The sequence below is a fragment of the Rhineura floridana genome, chromosome 1, assembly GCF_030035675.1.
Source record: "Rhineura floridana isolate rRhiFlo1 chromosome 1, rRhiFlo1.hap2, whole genome shotgun sequence".
Classification (NCBI taxonomy): Eukaryota; Metazoa; Chordata; class Lepidosauria; order Squamata; family Rhineuridae; genus Rhineura; species Rhineura floridana.
The window spans coordinates 15,743,859-15,757,789 of record NC_084480.1 but is presented as its reverse complement, the minus strand read 5'-3'; the positions used below and the strand labels follow the sequence as shown (position 1 = coordinate 15,757,789).

Here is a 13,931-nt window from a genome sequence, read left to right as displayed (position 1 = left end):
GAGGGATACATAAGCCGGCTGGCTGGGGTGGCCTGGGTGTGTGTTTGTTTTTTGTCTGGTTTTTGTGTGCTGCTTTTTTTGGGGGGGGATTAAGGAGGATTAATTTTATGATGTTTTAATTGGAAATTGGTTTTAAATTGTTTAGGACTGTGGTTTGTTTTTGTATATGTATTTATGTATAGCTTTTTGTTATTGTAAGTCGCCTAGAGTGTCCACTAACCTGGACAGATAGGCGACCAATAAATAAAATATTATTATTATTATATAATTGAGGCACACTGTGCAAGGCAGCAGTGGCAGCAGCACCACCTCTTCCCTCTCCTGACAAGCAAAAGTTTTCCCCCTGCCCCCAAGGCCTGCTGTCCTGCAGCCCAGCAAGCCCAGCCAAGAGCAGTGCCCACCAGGCATGCACAGAGGGGGGAGCTGCCGAGCCAGCTCTGAGGGAAAAGGTGGCGGTGAAAGGAGCAGAAGCGCTGGTAGGGCAGGGTTGGGCTCAGGCTGGTAAGGGGCCCCTTTGAGCTCCTGGGCCCTCAGCCAGTGCTCGACCCGACCGACCGCTTGCGCCAGCCCTGCTAATAGGCTTGCTAATTCTTGTGTCTTCAGATGCTAACTGGTTTGCTCTTGACCTGGACCATTGCTCAAAAACATCAGGGGAACCCTCCTTTTTCCTTCTCTGCCATTGCATGTATAATTTCCAGGACCATTGCTTTCTGTCTTGTGTTTATGTGTCTGTCTGTCTGTCTGTCTGTCTGTTGCAAATAGTGGCAAATTCTCTTTGGAAATAGAAAGCTAGAGGCACTTGTTCCATCCTTGTGGCTGAGTTCTATCACTAGGATCCTTCATGCCAATTGTGTTTAGAATAAGACATGTCCCTTTGTGTCAGGCAAGTAGAAGTACTTAGCCTCCAAGCAAACAGTTCTTTAACAGGAGAAGGAACAGACCAAGGAGGGCTGAAAATCAAAGCTGGCAAAGGGAGTTTTGGTAACGTGAGTCAAGAATTTCTTGGCTTGTGTCAGTAGACACCAATTGAGTGAACCTGTCTTGGAATGGGTTAAGTGCCCCCCCACCAATCAAGAAGCCAGACAGGTTCTTTGGGATTTAGGGAATTTGTGGGGTCTTCTAGGAAGGCAGTCAAAACCTCGCCTGCAAAAAGACCCCAGTTCTTATCATGTCTGGCTTTGCATCTAACATCACCAGTGGAAAAACAAGCTGTGCACAGAGCTCTTGAAGTGACCAAAGATAAACTTCCTGAAGATCAAAACATGCCAAAAAGAAATTGACAGCTTCCTGATCCATATGTGCATTAAAAAAAAAAAGCCCAAAGTGTAGCTTTGCTTAACATTAGCTCAGACTGAATTAAGTAGGACAATTGTTTAAGTCTTGAAGAAAAATCCCTCTTGGGCACAGATTTGTCATGATGTTAAAAGGAAGGTGCTGCCAAGCCAAGGTTTCCTTGTAAAGCCTCCATTGTGCTGTTCCTCCATTGCTTATCACTATTGAGTGCCAGAAAAGCCTTGCTAAGCCAGCAATAAAGGAGATAACAATCTTTGGCCTATGCTGCATTTTATAATTGGGAACTACAAGAGAAGCGCTGAGTTCTTATTTGGATGAGAGATGTGAATATTGGAGGATTTTTTCCTCTAGACAAACATAGATTTGGAAGGATCATCAGCGGACTGATCCATTGCCCTTGCTTGGGGCATTTATAGCTAAAGAATTTACTGGTAGACATCTGTCTCATTAAAAAAAACACCTCCAGATCCTTTTATCTAATTTATTCTATCTCTCCTTATAGTATAAGATTGTTCCTAATATTGAACAAACAAAAAAATCTGTTGAAACTGGCCTTTCCTCGATGGCAGCAAAGCATAATATGCTTTTTTTCTCTCCTGGATTTAAAAAAATCCAGAGGATAGACATGTTAGTCTGTTGCAGAGCAACAGCAAAAAGCCTTGCAGCACCTTAAAGACTAGCAAATTTTAGTATGGCGTAAGCTAGCCTTCACTAACCTCATGTCTTCCTGATGTTTTGGACTGCAGTTCTGATCAGCCCAGCCAGCATGAGAGTTGTAGTCCAACAATATCTGGAGGGTACCAGGTTGGCAAAGGTTGGCATAAGTTTCTGTGAATGATAGTTGACTTCATCAGTTGCATGGAGCATGATCCTTGGTTGTCAGTGTATGGCAGCACACAAGGGGGAGAAAGGAAAAAGGCTGGAGCAAAAGTATAGCATATGACAATTCATTTCAGAGCTTAAATTATGCAAGATGACACTTCTGCTGCTGCTCCATGCATCTGATGAAGTTGCTGGATTACCACTCCCATCATCCCCAGCCAGCATGGTCAATTGTCCAGGGTGGCTGGAGTTGTAGTCCAGCAAAATCTGGGGTGTGCCACATTGGCTACCCATGACATAATCCAATTTGTTAGTCTTTAAGGTGCCTCAAGACTCTTTGAGATTGGCTTTAAGAAGCTTCTTATGTTTCCAGAACCAATGAAGAGAGGAGCATTCCAAGGTTCGCCGACCTGCTAGACAGTCTAGTGGGCCAAAAGAGGAGTAGAGGTGGAATCCAAAAGTTTTGGATTGAGACTTACAATGATGGGAAACCTGCTTCTAACCTGATTATAACAGTCAGAAACCGCTGGGATTTCTCTTCTCCATTTTGGAGGTTCAGTATATAACTGAGAATCTTCCATGGAACAAGACTTAATTTTGGTCTTTGTTATTCTTGAGGGAATCCATTCCTTTCTTATAGAGGTTCATCATGTGAATTTCAAAACTTCTAATCAATTGTGATGGTAATCTCTAATTTTTTGGCTGCCCACCATTTTTGTTGAACTGGCACATTGTACATACACTTGTTAAAATGTTGAAGACTGTAAAAGAGGCACTTGCCTTTCCCCTTTGATGCATCTTTCAAAGCCCACATCCTCACCATACATTAAATACTATCATACAACATTAACAGGCATGGCTTCCCCCAAAGCATCCAGGGACCTGTGGTTTGTTAAGGGTGCTGAGAGTTGTTAGGTTCCCCCCACAGAGCTATGATGTGCAGAGATCCTGGGAAGAGGGATTGATTGCTAAACCACTACGGAAATTGTAGCTTTGTGAGGTGAATAGGGTAACAACCCTCAGCACCCTGAACAAACTACAGTTCCCAAAATTCTTTGGGGGAATAATTGTTAGTGGTATAATTGTGCTTTAAATGTATGGTGTGCATGTGGCCACAGTTTATTCCTGTCCGTGTGAACATTTGTCATGTATGTGCGTTCATTCGTGATTGTTCCCAGCTAGCTCCCTTTCTTCAGCCTTGCTCAGATCCCTATGACAACAGAGGCAATCTGACAATAGTTTAATCAAAGCTTTGGTATAGTTGAGTTATAGACATCAGCACCCTCCTGCTGCCTGTTTATGTGTTCCTCCTCACAAAAGGAACATACAAAGTGGATCAGAGATTTTTTTTTCCTTCACAAGTCAGTGCCACTGACTGTTGTTTGTCCTCAACGTGGATTTGCTGAGAATATCAGGCCAGCCTTGCTGCCTGTTTTGACTTGATGCTCCTAGTGCCCTGGGCTTATGTAATCTTCTCCAGAACATTTTGAGAATGTAAACATTGATGTACCCATCAGCTCTTGAGCAAACGAATTACCACTTCTTGGCCTTCTTCAACTCTTCTCCCTTCCACCCCATTCACTTAGGTTTCCTGGAGATATTGCTGCCTTAAGGATACTTAATAAGACTCCCAAATCATCTTTTATTCTTAGTTTCATTTCAGAATCTGTCTGATATTGGCTCTTGTTCATTTTAATGGCAGCCCTATTGCAAGGCGTTCTCCTAAGTGCTCCTTTCTCAGCGCTTGAAATCAGAAAATGGAATGGACCTGCTTACGATGAAGGGTTGCAGCCTGAAGTTGTGAAGCAGGTGCTTGGGGGCTGCCAATGCTGGTGTGGTCATTTTCCTGCCTGATCCAACAGGCCCTGATGGGAGGAGCAGTCTCTCATGCTTCTCTCCAATGCTGTTGTTTTCGAACAAAGAAAATTCAAAGGGAGACTGCAACATGAAATCACTGAATTAGAACGGAACTTCCTGATGAACTGTATCTAAACGTGGCCCGAATCTAATTTCTCCCCCACCCCTAGTACAGTTAAAGCTTAAGAGTGACCATTCAACGAAAGCACTTTTGGTGATAACAAAGACACGTGTAAGCTAATTAACACATGATACGTGATAAAACAGGGTCAGGCCTGGCTAGTACTTGGATGGGAGACCACTTGGGAATACCGGGTGTTGTAGGCTTAGAGGAAGGCAATGGTAAACTACCTCTGAATACCTCTTACCATGAAAACCCTATGAATATATCCAAAAAAAGATTCATAGGGTCGCCATAAGTCATAATCGACTTGAAGGCATATAACAATGTGATAAAAATCCATTGTGCCAATTAAAGCCACAGGTGATACCTATCTATCTAAGGTGCATCTATCTAATTTGTGCTTTCCGAAGCCATACGTAGACCAGAACACAGCAGACCTTTGAAATACGCACTTCTCCAAATTTTGCCATGCAGTTCTCCAGGCAAGTAATGTGTTATAAAACTACACAGCTCCCTGAATGTAACAAATGTAATGCCTGGTTTGTCTGACAGGAGCAGAATCTGCAGTTTTACGCCTTGCTGCAAAAGCCTTCTGAAAGTGGGCTGTATAGTGATGCTTGAAACTGTAAGGCGTGCAGATGATGAGATATGAACCACTTCCCTATCCATACATTACCTCTTGCGGTCCATCTCCTGGACCCCTTTTGTCTTCTGGTTGGGCTCTTAGAACAGGTCATGAACTGGACTGGAGAAAAGTGCTTAGCAGGCCACCTGCATGAAGTGAAGCTTGAGGGTGGCATGTTGCCCGCTCCTTTTCAAACAAATTGGCCTGTGCCTCTTTAGTATGTGATTTGTGCCTGAGGGTGGTATTCTGTGCTGGTCCTACTCAGAGTAGGCCCATTGAAATTAACAGACATGACTTAGTTTCATTAACTTCAATGGGTCTTCTCTGAGAAGGACTTAGTTGAATACAACTCTAAGAGGGCACCTAGTTGCTGTGCATTTAAAGGTGGAAAAGCAGGAAGGACTCGTTAAATATTTGAAGAATTATTATAATCATCATATATGTTGTGGTATAGCCATCAGTTTCTATTAAGCCTTTTAAGCCACAAGGACCAGCAAACCCTCTGTGGTTTATCATACACAATCATTTCAGGGAAGAATTGCTGGCAGGTAAAGTTTAGATTTGAGTGAATGAAAAGGCCTTATTGAACCTTTGGGTCCCATAAACGCTGTAAGCCTGATGTGGTTGGAATCTTCTTCTCTTTTTGTTTGTACTTATACCCATGATTGCCCTGCAGTTTATTGTCCTGGAAGGTTTCCCCAACAGCAGAAAGTGCTGAGGTTAAAAGAATAAAGAAATAAATTTAAAAAAAGGAAACACTGCAAGGAAAGTTCATTGCACTTGTCCTGAAATCATGGCATAGAATGTTAAGAGTTCTGCTTCAAGAGTTAACTGTGGGATGCTATAAAGGTATAAAGCAGGTATGGGGAACCTTTGGCCCTCCAGATGTTGCTGAGGTACAACTCCCATCAGCCATACCAAGCAGCACCAGTGATTAGGGATGATGCAAGTTGTGATTCAGCAATATCTGGAGGACCAAAGATCTCCCGCACCTGATTTAAAACTCAGGTGAAGGGTGGCCATGTGGCCTAGTTTACAGGTGGGTGTCCTGTCTGAAGGGCTATCTGGTCCAGGGTTAGGAGAACTCTAAGAAGAGAGAGCAGGAGGAACTTTGAAGTCACCCCTAAGCTTTTAGCGACCACATAACAGACTGAGTAGGCACCCAGATCACCTGGTCACAGTCTTCCCCACAATAGCGAGCTGTATTGTATTTCAGTTTGAATTATAATCATTATTTCTAAATTTGCATTTGTGCAAATGTTATGCAGATCTGTGCCCTCTTTTGTCCCCTTTTTTGGTGAGGTGTAATGGCCACCTTCGTCAAACCAGGAACTATATGGGTTGAGCAGTGATTTGATGCTCCCGCACACTAGGGCTGCTGGTGAAGGAGGGAGCTGCAGTCGGTTTGAGTCAGGACACTAGCCCAGAATCCTCTTGGTCCTCTTATCAGGTCATCCCGGAGAACCGAACCTATGCCACTGCTTGCTGTAAAGACTCCTGGTCTTCTACAATTAGGGGTGAGGAACCTATGACCCTCCAGATGTTGTAATACCTCCCATCAACCTGTTACTATGGCTAATAGTCATGGATGGTGGTAGTTAGGGTCCAGCAACATCTGGAGGGCCTCAGGTTCCCCACCTCTGTGCTACATACATGCACCCTCGGCAGCATGTTTCTGGGAGGCCTCCAGGCTATTCCTTTATGCCTCCAGATTGCCAGTCTGGCTCTCTGCCACATGCATGCATGCTCCAAATATTTGGCAGGGTCTGGTACCTGAGCAGCTGATACTAATTTAGTTTTAAAATAAATAATTACATAAAATAAACAAAATGCTACTGCTCCCGGCTTAAACACACTTGAGTAGAAGACTTTTGGTTATTCCCATCGATGACTTTGAGATTCTTGTTGCACCTTCAAGAGTAACACATTTATTATGGCACAAGCATTTGTGGATTAGAGTCCATTCATCTGATAAAGTGGACTTTTAGTCCACAAAAACTTACACCATTGTGAATGTGTCAGTCAGAAGACTTATAATACACTTGCTTTTGCTGTAACAGACTAACACAGCTACCCCTCTGAAAATTATTATTTGTGTTATTGTTTCTCTGTACTATGGTCCTTGAAAGAGGGCTGTGTCAAGAAATAATACATTATTTTAAAATTGTAATATTTAGGATTTTGTCGGGGGAGTTATTACTTCTGTGAAGTGCTGAGTTGTGTTCATATATTCCTCCACCCCTCAAATTACAGAACAAAGAATACAGGTTCCTGAACGAGCAGCTGTCTTCAGCCACCTCTGTTCATTCCACTGAGATGGAAAAGCTGAAGAAGGAACTGGAACAATATCAGAGGAAGAAGGGAGACGGCAACCAGCTTGCCAGCTTGCAAGAAGAAATTGACTCTCTCCGGTTGGCCTTGGAAAAAGCTCATGGGGAAAGAAAGATAGTAGAAGACACCTACATGAAGGAGAAAGATGTGCTCCAAAAGGTAATGCTCTCCATATTGCAGAGTGAGGTTTGTGTGTGTTTGAATCCTTGCGAAATAGCACATCTTCCCTGGGATTAGTCACACTGAGATTTAAGCTTAAAATAAGAAAACTACTTTATTCTGGAAGTACATACTTGATAGGAAAGAGTTCTAGTTCTATATCTAGCTAACTAGCTAAGCTAGTGTTTGCTCTCATGCTGTGAGGAAAGAGACAAAGAGAAGATGTTCTCTCACAAGCAAACAAACAAACAAAGAAGAACCGGAAGATGTGGTCAGCATCCTAAGAATGTCAGTTTACACGGGAAGGAAGAGTTAGCAAGAGATCAAAGGATAGGTATAGTCTAGGAATTAGGAGGACTCCTCTCTATCCTTTTTTAATCCCATGCAGACCCAACCCACCAGTTTGAGTTGAACCACATACTTCAACATTCCAAGGATTGTCAGACTTTTTCTATCACAGTATCAAAACCTTGGAGACACCCTCTTGGCAGATCCTCTGCATTTCATTGATTCTGCATTTCTTACAATTACATAGTTTCTGTGCCCATTTACCAAGGCCTTATCTGAAGATTCTCAGGTAGTTGGTATTTCTTGAGGCCGATTCACACTGCCATATTCTTCCATGCAGTTGAGTACATAACTATGTAGGAAAGGTTAGTGTGAACCAGGCTGTCCGTGCAGGGATGTGGTACAGTAGGGCCCCACTCATATGGCAGGTTACATTCCAGGCCCCCGCCAAAAAGCGAAAACCACTGGAAAGTGGGGCTCTACTGTATTCCAGCCACCACGCTTCAGCTGATAACGATCAGCTGTAGCACACGAGCTCCCCGCGCTACAGCTGAGGAGCTGTAGCATGCAATCAGCTGTAGCATGGGGAGCTCCAGCCACCACACTCCAGCTGACAGCGATCAGCTGGAGCGTGGGGAACTCCAGCTGCTGTGCTCCAGCTGACAGCGATCAGCTGGAGCGCGCAAGCTCCCCGTGCTACAGCTGATCGCTGTCAGCTGGAGTGTGGTAGCTGGAGCTCCCCGTGCTACAGCTGATCACTCCACTGGCATCTCTGTATTAGCGGTATGCAGAAAAGCGGGGCGCCGAAAAGCAGGGCCCTACTGTATTCCATAATCATGGCTCTGTTGTTTGCTGTAGCTGTGCTGGGGGGTGCGGGGAGGGGGGAGGGAGCTGCTAGCTCTGCATGTATGGCTCTGAAAAATGCCTTTCTGTGCATTTTTGTGTTTGTACATAATCTGGGGCCCACATTGTTTTAATTTATTCCTGGTTTTGCTAGCCAAGTGGTGGGGCCAAGAATAAGATTTTTCAGCCCCTGACAATGATAATTCATATTCAGCTACCTCTGCCCCACTGTGGCTTCTGAAATTTCCGCGTTCATTGACTATCCACTTTCAGGTCTTATCTATGGGTTGTTTCAACTAGGTGCTACTCAAAGTAGATCCACTGAAATTAATGGACATGATAAATGTTGGACACAACTGTATGCAACCAGGAGGATTACATACTTCGCTCATTCTCTCACAACAAATGCTGCAATTCTTAGGAAGTTAAATTTCATGTCCAGTGCCACATCCTGTGGGTTTTCTGTCTTCCTGTGGAATTGCACCTGCAGGTAGCCCTGAACTTCTTTACCTAACTGCTTCTCTGTGCTGAAGTGCTTTGTGAAACCTGGAAGCTTGTGGAGTGCACAAATTATAGGTGAACGCTGGGAATCACCCTACCATATTGGTCTTCTATTACTATGTGAGAGACCAGAGACTGTAATAGCACTCTGCAAACTTCCTAATTTTCATCAGCCTCTAGGAACATCCCTGCTTTTCCCAGTTGCTGTTCTGCATGTGGTCAGGCCTGTTCTACACAGGCAACAGAATGAGGTGATAGAATGGGCAGAATCACTTCAGCCTGCAGCTTAGGGAATACCATTTAAAAAAAACTGCTTCTGTCTCTAAAATGTTTTGTAAGTATTATTGTTGTTGTTGTTTATTGCATTTATATCCCACCTTTTCTCCAAGGAGCTCAAGGTGGCATACAAACATGGTTCTCGCCCTCCTCATTTCATCCCCACAACAGCCCTGTCAGGTAGGTTAGGCTGAAAGGCTGAGCAGGGATTTTGAACCCTGGTCTCCCAGGTCCTAGTCCTACACTCTAAGCACTACACCACACTGGCAAGTAGAAAAGTAGCATGCCAGAAAGAAGGCTAGACTCTTACCTTTCTCCCTTCTTGGTTTTGTTTAGTCTGGGAAAGCATTCAAACATAGGATTACCTGCCTACAACTTTAAGAGGCCTAGTCCCTCACTCTTCCCACCTCAGGACTCTTATTCTGTAGCATATTATACAGCCACAAGAGTGGCTGTATACTATAGTCAGCATGGATTTTTTGCATTCCGCAATGTTAAATGGAAAATACCCCCATGCCATTCTGATGATTCCCATAAGCTCATTTCAAAACAAAACTTTACAAAACTTATAGTTCTGAATTCAGAAACACTTGCTTAACAACCCTCTAAATTTTCATGGTGATGCACAAAAGAGTCAGTTCAAAGTGTAAAAAGAGAGAGAGAGAAAACAGACCCCTTTGGGACTTTTTTTTGTCAGAGTTCTCATAATTTGTTGAAATTACTGTAATTAAAAATCAGCCATATTCACAGAGTATCTGTAATCCTATTACTGACCTTGCCCCACACTCTGACCTTCATCTTCTGCAGTTTAAAGTTTAAAAAATGCCTGGCTGATTTTTAATTTAAGAAATTTTGGCTTGAACTCAATGATAATGTCAGGCATGCTCAGTAAGAACCAACTGTCAGTATTCTAAAACTCAGACTCCCAGCTGCTGGGCTTGCCTAATCGGGGCCACACCCACACCAGACCTTTGTTTCACTTTAGACAGTCATGGCTTCCCCCAAAGAAACCTGGGAAGTGTAGTTTGTGAAGGGTACTGAGAGGAGACTCCTATTCCACTGACAGAGCTCCAGTAGCCAGAGTGGTTTAACATTCAGCCTGTGAGGGGAACAGGGCGTCTCCTAGCAACTCTCAGCACCCTGCACTAACTACACTTTCCAGGATTCTTTGGGAGAAGCCATGACTGTCCAAAGTGAAATAAAGGCCTGGTGTGGATGTAGCCAGGGACAGCTTTGATTTAAGTTTGGGTGAGAGGCTACATGTGCCTGCTGTAGAATAAAAAGATGGGAAAACACTGAAAAAGAATGATACTGTTCACATTTTCCTTTTGGAAAGGTAGGAGGCTTCCCCTCTGCCCAGTGCCCACCCATCCAATCTCCTCCCCTCCCCCTTCCTCCCTCTCCCCTCCCTGCCCTCCTCCTCCCCTCCCTGCCCTCCTCCTCCCCTCCCTGCCTCTCCCCCAGGATAAGTTTTACCTATCCTAAGAATCATTGTACAGGAGTAAATCCCACTGAACTCAAAAAGCATGCAAATGATCAAATCTACTCTCCCCTCCTCCCTCTTGCCCCTCCCCTCCCCCTTCCTTCACCCCTCCCTTCTCCTCTCCCATCCCTTCCTATTCCCTCCTTTCCCCTCCTCCATCCCCTTCCAATCCTCTCCTTTCCCCTACTCCTCCTCCCCCTCCCCTCTACCCTCCCCCTCCTCCTCCCCCTCCCCTCTACCCTCCCCCTCCTCCTCCCCCTCCTCCTCCCCCATGGTCAGTTTTACCTATCCTAGGACTACGACCTGGGAGACCAGTGTTTGAATCCCCACATAGTCATGAGGCTCACTAGGTGATCTTGTGCCAGTCACTGCCTCTCAGCCTCAGAGGAATGCAATAGTAAACCACCTCTGAATACCACTTACTATGAATCCCTATTCATAGGGTCGCCATAAGTCAGGATCAACTTGAACGCAGTGCATTTCATTTTCAAGCATGATTGCACGGGAGTAAGTCCCATTGAACTCAATAAGCATACAAATGATCAACCCTGCCCTCCCCTTCTCCTCCCTCCCATCACCTCCCTTTTGCCCCTGCCCTCCCCCTTCCTTCATCCCTCCCCCTCCCCTTCCAATACCTTCCTTTCCCCTCCCAATGCTCTACTTCCCCCTCCCAATCCCCTCCTTCCCCCTGCTCCCCCTTCTGCTCCCCTCTCCCCCTTCTGCTCCCCTCTCCCCCTTCTGCTCCCCTCTCCCCCCTTCTTCTTTCCCTCTGTTCTCCTCTCCCCCTTCTTCCCCATTGTCAGTTTTACCTATCCTAGCCATGATTGCATGGGAGTAAATTCCATTGAACTCAATAAACACGGCCTTTCTCCTCCTTCCGCCCTCTCCTCTTCCTCCCCTCTTCCTTCTTCCTCCCCTCTTCCTTCTTCCCCTGCCCACTCCAACCCTCTTCCCCCCCCTCCTCCCCCTCTTCCCCCCCTCACCATATGCTCAGAGGCACATGTTACCAAATTCTTCCAAGCCACACAGGAACTGGATTGGACTGTGAAAGACCACCCCAAATTGTATTTGCATTTTGACAAATCTGTAGGGCAGTACAATATCTCAGAGAGGAGGTCAGGTCTCATGCTCCCCTGGTGCATTGACTATAGCTGCCCAATTTCCCTTCTTTTTAAAGTTCGATAGAAATATCTGTGGGCTATAGGGACATTCTTAAACATGCACAGAAGAACAGGCCTAACAGCTGTGTTCAGACCTTAGAGGAAAACTAATGCATCAAGATCCTTTTGGGAGATCATTTTATAAAGGAACTGTTCTAATTTTGTTGCTTTGTGTGTGCATTTCTTACTCACTCCCCCCCTCCAGTTTTCATGCACACTGAATAACTCCTTACAAAAGCCATTTGAACTTTTCTTGTAATAAATTGTTTGCTTCCCACTGGCCCCTGTTATCCATTTAGGTTTAAAAAAAAAAAGGTCATGTGCAATTATTGATTAAATACCTCTGCAGTTTTCTGCCTGCCAAGAAAACCAAAGAATGGTATATGAACGTGGATAAAAATTAGACCGCTGTGTAGATGAATGACACTTTGCAGGCATGTATTATTAGTCTTACTAGGACAGCAGAAAATCTTTATTATACTAATGTATAAAGCCTTCTTTCTCCAGCAACTCAGAATCCACATACACACTCTGTGTAGCAACTTTCCAAATTATAGCTGTTCCACTCTGGGCTTCAACTGTGTAGACTGAGAGGAACACCACAGTGAAATTTGGTACGCTGACTTGCAGCCTTGTCTGTCCATGCACAGCATAGCAGAGCAGTATTTCATGCACTAAAATGGATTGTCCAAAGCAATTAAGTGTGAAGCAAGACCCGCTGTGGGTAGACAGAATGACCTTTTGAGGGTAGACAGAATGACACTTTGTGAGTATGTCTGTACCTCCTATTTTGCCATCTGGGATATGAGAACCATTCAAGTTACGTTGAACATTTAAAAAAAAAATACCCTTGGACAATATGATGTGAGATACTTTTATTTTTATGTTATGGGAAACAATAATTGCATTGTGGCAAAGAATGAGCAGTAAAGAAAAACACAGGACACCTGGAACGTCCCTGGAATCTGGTAGCAGTATGAGAAACGGCTTTAGTTTCGTGGTAGAGCATCTGCTTTGCACAGAGAAGGACCCATGTTCAATCCTAGCATCTCCAGGTAGGGCTGGGAGACAGCCCTGTCTGAAATCCCGGAGAGTTGCTAGCAGTCAGATCATACTATTGACAATACTGAGCTGGATGGACTCATAGTCTGACTCAATATCAGGCAGATTCCTATGTCCTATGTTGTTTCCATCCCTCAGAATTCCTGAGGAGGAATCCCAAATTCACGTCAAGTTTAGTTCTGAATGAAATCTTTGCGTAGATGTTTTTGGTTTTTTAAAACACTAAGTTGGAAAACTCTCTTCAGTGTTTCATGGTGACATGGTACAGAGCCATGTCAAGAGTTTTTTTTCCTGCCTAAGGCAGAAAGTTCAAGTGGAGCGTATGCACACACATAACACACACCTCCGCTAATAGGGGGCAGTGTTGTGGAGGTTTTGCTCTGTATGTCTAATTGTGAGAGAGCACTGCCAGAAGCTGAGCACTTGTCATTTCAATGACGTTCACATAGGTTGGCCTGTTATACATTGCCAAAAAAAGAGGCATGCTTCACCAAAAAAAAAGGACAAAATAAGACAAAATTTGTATGCATAGATGCAAATTTTAAAATAATTACTATAATATAAGCAATAAATCTCATCATAGTGGGAAAGACTGTGACCAGGTGACTAACCCATGAGCCTGCTCAGTCTACTGTTCAGGTACTCATTGTTGATAGGCAACTTCAGGGGCCCTCCTACTCTCTATTCGTAAGTGTCTTCAAACCAGACTTGGACCTGAAAGCCCATCAAATAGAGAACTACCCTCTGTAAAGTAGGCATATGGCCACCCTAAGTTTGCCTAGGAGAGATGCACCATTGGGCCACATCTTCCTTCTCTCCCACTCTTGACCAGAGCTTGGAAAAGTTACTTTTTTGAACTACAACTCCCATCAGCCCCAGCCAGCATGGCCACTGGATTGGGCTGATGGGAGTTATAGTTCAAAAAAGTAACTTTTCCAAGCTCTGCTCTTGACACACAGAATTGGCTGGCTTGGACAATTTTTTCACCGTGCTTCTCATTCTATTAATGGGTCCCCAAATGGTAAACCACAAATTTTGAGCATGGAATATTATTAGTATTAACAATAAGCAGTACAGAAATACCACTGTTATCATAAAAAAATTAAA

The 13,931-nt window shown here is 44.2% G+C and overlaps 1 protein-coding gene across 3 annotated transcripts in view; it reads left to right on the top strand.

Moving 5' to 3' along the window:
• Positions 1 to 13,931, top strand: part of MYO5B (myosin VB) — a 363,858-nt gene that overhangs the window by 295,926 nt on the left and 54,001 nt on the right. For all 3 annotated transcript variants that reach the window (XM_061614358.1, XM_061614367.1, XM_061614347.1), the window contains one exon: positions 6,975 to 7,211. In XM_061614358.1, coding sequence (XP_061470342.1) covers positions 6,975 to 7,211 — 237 coding nt within the window. The remainder of the gene's footprint in view (positions 1 to 6,974; positions 7,212 to 13,931) is intronic.